This window comes from Sturnus vulgaris, chromosome 5 (genome assembly GCF_052056855.1).
Source record: "Sturnus vulgaris isolate bStuVul1 chromosome 5, bStuVul1.hap1, whole genome shotgun sequence".
NCBI classification, from domain to species: Eukaryota; Metazoa; Chordata; class Aves; order Passeriformes; family Sturnidae; genus Sturnus; species Sturnus vulgaris.
In genome coordinates this window covers 73,441,865-73,446,679 of record NC_142247.1, presented here as the reverse complement: position 1 = coordinate 73,446,679, position 4,815 = coordinate 73,441,865, and the positions used below count along the sequence as shown (strand labels likewise).

Sequence of the window (4,815 nt, the reverse complement as noted above, 5' to 3'; positions counted from 1 at the left end):
GTCCTGGCCTCTGGTCTGATTCACTTCACTTGTGGAGCAGCAGCTCCAGGCTGGCATCCTGCAGGATCTCTGCCTGCCGGGGCCGAGCCTTTCCTGCTGGAAAACATTTCCTGGTTCCGTGTTTCTGTCCCTGTTCCCTGCAGCCACCCCAGTGCCACAGCAAGGAATAATTCCTGCTTTGGAATTTCCTGAACACGAGATGTTCCAGCCCAGAGCGATCCTTCCCGATTCCCTGGGAGCTGAGGAGAAGCCTGGAGCAGCTCCCCAGGGTGCCTCAGGGGCAGGGCCTTCCCTCACAGAACGGGGCTTTGATCCCCAAAGCTGAGCCTGCCTGGGGCCTCTCCTCCCCTGCCCGGACAGGGATTCTGGGACCTCCTCCTGCTCCCGAGGTGCCACTTCCAGGAGCACTTCCCACCCTCAGCTGCTGGGAGTTCTCCCCATGCAGTGCCCACAAACCAGACCCAGTGCAAGTGGAAAATAAATCCTTAACTGATCCCATTATCCCTACCTGCTGTAGCCTGGTTCTCCCTCTGGTTATTCCATCCTTCCTGTGATGGGATCCAGCAGCCAGGAGCCAACCATTGCTCACTCCTTGCTGATTCCCAACCTCTGTCCCAGCTGGAAAATCCCCTGCCCTCCCTTTCCCTGTTGGAAAATGCTGGATGCTGAGCAGGATTCCTTTCTCTCCAGAAAGCAGAGCTGTGTGAAATTCGTTATTTTGGAGGTTTTATTAATCAAACTCTTTACAAAGTCATCCTGTACACAACGGCCTGGCAGTCTGGGATTTAAAAAGAACTCAAAGGACGCCCCTGCCCTGTGGAGCTGGGTTGGGAATGGGGCTTTTCCTCCCATAAATAAGAGCTTATTTGTTCCTGCATCCCAGCTTCCTGTATTTACAAGGACTCCACGTGCTGGAATGTCCCAGCAGGGATCTGGTACCAGGAAGCAGCAGGGATGAGCTGAAATGTAGTGTGGGCCTGGACAGCAAAAACCACGTTGTTTATTTATCCTCATTCCTAACCTTCAAGTCCATTTTAGGAAATTAATTTGTCTGTTCCAACAGCAGCTCCACCAAAGACCTGGAGCCACTGCAATAATTTACCTGTACCGTTAGAAGAACCCTCCCCGTGGGAGGCAGGACGGCAGGGAATGAATCCCCCGAGGATTTGCATTTCCCACCTTTAAATAAGATTTCTGTACAGAGCTTAAACCGACCTTCCCCCACCCCCAGGAGCAGCTGGGATCCACTGGGATGAGTGTGGGGATCCACTGGGATGAGTGTGGGGATGTTCCCAGCAGGACTGGGATGCCCAAACTGGTGCCACAGGGCCTGGGGAGGAGCTGTGTCCTCGCGTCCTCGCTTTGTCACCTGCAACACAAAGATGTGGCCCAGGTGAGAGCCCAGCTCCCCCGGGCAGTGCCAGCCCCCAGCACGGCTTCCCCAGGGCCAGGCCTGGAGTTTTTGCCATTTTCCAGCAGTGCCAAACGTGGCTCTGCCTGATCCAGCTGCAGGAGTCAGCCCTGAGCGCTGGCAGATCCCAGATCCAGCACTTTGGGATGGTCCCTGCTCTGCTGCAGGATCCCTGCTGGGATCCCACAGACAAACCTGAGATTTTTTGGGATCAATCCCAAGCTTTTCCCCCTTACCAGTAACTTCTTCTAAAGGGAGCAGCCACTTTCTGCACCGTCCCCAGGAAGGTGTTGATGTCAGCCACGAGAATTCCTTTGCTTTCCAGGATTTCCCTGCTGCTGCTGCTGCCGGGATTCTCTGCAAGGGGAGGAGCAGCAGCTCCGTAAATCCAAACCAATTTTGAAATTCGGGATATTTCCCTAAATAAAATGTGGGAAATATCCTCAAATCCCACTGGGGTTGCTCAGCTGCTTTGCCAACAGCCTCAGCCACCCACAGGCTCCAAAACCCGCTGGAATCCATCAACCTCCAAAATCCCATTTGCCTTCACCGCTCACACCTCCAAGAAGCGATTCCCGCGGCAACAGCAGGAAAACAGGGATTGTTCATCCCTCCCCCACCCCTTCCCAGGGCCATTCCAGAGCGGGAAGGGTTTGGGATGCCCTCACCTGTGAGAAACACGGCGAACCTGGCGTGGATGTGCTGCACGTGCAGCTCCTGCAGGCACTGCACCCGCCGCCATTCGGGAGCCGGGCCGGAGTCGCAGCCGTGGAAGGGCAGCAGCTCCAGCAGCTCCTCCCCCTGGCACCAGCGGAGCAGCAGCCGCTTCCTCTGGGCATCGGCATCGGCCCTGCTGGCACAGGCACAGGGCACGGCTCAGCCCAGGGGCCCTGCTCCAACTGTGGCCACTGAGACCCGGAGACTTTCTGTGCTGACCCCCAGGAGAACACTGAGGCCAGGGAGAAAGCTTCCAAAATTAAACGGCAGAACTGGCACCACGGGTGTGTAGTTTGAATAGAAGTGTGTGATATCATAGGGTGGAAAACTTAGAATTTAAGGTTTTAGAATATAATAATATCTATATAGCAAGATGGAGGTTTTAGGGTGGATGTTTTTCACCTTCTTCATGGTCTAGGTGGGATTTTGTGATTGGACAGAAAAATCCACATTGTGGACCACAGGTGGTTGGTTATTGGGTAAAAAGTAAAAATAATTTAGGTGGCTTTTCTTAATTGGACAATTTACCCTTAAAATGCTCTGTAGAGAGGAAAATGAAAGCTCCATTTTTAGTTTGTTAGCTTGAAGTGCTGCAGAACTCACACTTTGTGAGACTGTAATATAGGTAACAATTAATAAACATCTGAGTCTGAACAAGTCTTGAGCATTTAATCCCAACTCTAGAAAATAAAAATAAGCCTCAACATTCCCTGTCCAGGGAATGAGCAGGCAGGATGGGATCTGCCCTTCCAGGTGTTTTTTCCAGCCCCACAGGTGACTTTTGTTGCTCTGTATGGATCAAAAGTGACAAATTCCCTGCAGGAATTTGCTCCAGGACTGCCTGTGCTGGTTTTGGTTCATTATTGGTTCCTTTTCACCTCAGGGGCTGTTTCTGGGATTTGTGCTGGGAGCTGTGCAAAGCCAGGGGAGTTTTGTTGTTGCTGGAGCAGGGTTTGGAGAAGCCAAGGCTGCTCCTCCCTCACCCCAGCAGGGTCTGGGGGGCCCAGGGCACGGCCACAGTGCCAGGGAACATTCCAGAGCCTGGAGTCACAGCCAAGGACGAGGGGATGTTGGCAGAGGCTTTCCTGGGCATGGATTCCTTGGCTTTCCCAGTTTTTCCTTTCCCTGTTAAACTTCATCCCAGCCCAGGAATTTCTCACTTCAGGGAGAGCCATGGATGAGCCCAGGCCAGAGCAGCTCCACCTTCAACCATTCCTGGTGGGAATTTGAGTCATTCCCTCTCTGCATCCCCAGCTCAAAATCCCCTCCCCAAATCCCAGAGGGGGCAGAGCTCCAGGAAGGAGCCCCGAGCTCATCCAGGAGCTGGGATGAGCTGCTGGGCAGGCAGGGAAATTTGGTTTTGGGATTTTTGGGAATGTGCAGCTCCTCGAGGGAAATCTGTGCCTCTGCAGGAGCCTGCAGCACCCCCCGTGCCAAGGAGAACCTTCTGGAAGCCCAGCAGGGAGCAAGGAGAGCTGCCAGAGCTCTGCCTCATCCAGGATCACATCCAGGACAACATTCCAGGCCCCAAGTCCTGCTGCTCCACCCCAAAAATCCCCAATTCCCAGGCAGGACCCCTCACCTGAGGTCTCCTCTGAGCTTTTTGCTCTCCCTGTGGTGCAGGAGCCACTTCCACCTCCCATTCCTGTTGAGCTGCTCCAGAACCTTCACCACGTCCTGCAGCTGGCCTGAGGGGACAAAGGGACACGGGTTCATGGGGAGGGGACCTGGAGGGACACAAGAGCTCAGGAAAAATAGGAAAGGGGGACATGGAGGGACAGAAAGAGCCAGGGATTAATGGGAAAGGGACCTGGAGGGGACAGAAGAGCTCAGGATTAATGGGAAGGGGACAGAGGGCAAGAATTCCCCACTGGAAACAGAGCCAAGGGAAAGATTTGGGAATGTGTCAGAGACTCACCCAGGGTCACCCTCTCCAGCAGCTCCTCATCAGACACCACGAAGCCTCCAGCCTGGAAGAGCTCCTGGAATGTGTCACTTGTCACATCCTGGGGATCATCCACACCAGCAAACACCACACTGGGACAGAGCTTCAGCTGCAGCAGGCAGGGCACCTGCTCCAGGAACAGGGGTTGGGAACAGAGGTTAGGAACAGCTCCTAAATCCAGGAACAGCTCCCAAATCCAGGAACAGCTCCCAAATCCAGGAACAGCTCCCAAATCCAGGAACAGCTCCCAGACCCAGGAACAGGGGTTAGGAAAAGTTCCCAGACCCAGGAACAGGGGTTAGGAACCAGACCCAGGGAGCCCATCCCAACATTCCTGTCCCCATCCCAACCCCAAGGCTGAGCAGAGGGATGAAACATTCCCTGGAATCTGTCAGGGAAGCCCAACCTCACTGCCCGATTTGAGCTGCATTCTCCAGGCTTTTCTGGAAGGCTCGTGGGCTGCAGCCCAGTGCTGAGGGGAGGAGGAGGAGGAGGGGGAGGAGGAGCAGGGATGAAGGCTCACAGTGTGGATGTGGGAGGAGATGTCCTGGTTCCTGACGATCACCAGCAGCCGCTCGCTGTCCTCGCCTTTGGCTCCGCAGAAATTCGGGGGCTCCGTCCTCACAAACCCCTCTGCCTTCAGCAGGGCCTGCAACACAGCAGGGATGGGGGGATTTCCTGGGAATAAGGGGAAAGCTGCCCAGGGCAATGGGGATCCCCATCCCTGCAGGGATTCCCGAGC

General features: G+C 54.7%; 1 protein-coding gene across 1 annotated transcript in view; it reads right to left on the bottom strand.

Annotated features, from left to right (window-relative positions):
* Positions 1-1,643: 1,643 nt before the first annotated feature.
* The window catches only part of TASOR2 (transcription activation suppressor family member 2), a 35,369-nt gene continuing 32,197 nt past the window's right edge, over positions 1,644-4,815 (bottom strand). Inside the window, exons 21-25 of the mRNA XM_088166123.1 lie at positions 4,597-4,722; positions 4,047-4,200; positions 3,711-3,816; positions 2,080-2,261; positions 1,644-1,768 (exon numbers count right to left, since the gene is read on the bottom strand). Of these exons, the coding sequence (XP_088022249.1) occupies positions 1,644-1,768; positions 2,080-2,261; positions 3,711-3,816; positions 4,047-4,200; positions 4,597-4,722 (693 nt within the window). The remainder of the gene's footprint in view (positions 1,769-2,079; positions 2,262-3,710; positions 3,817-4,046; positions 4,201-4,596; positions 4,723-4,815) is intronic.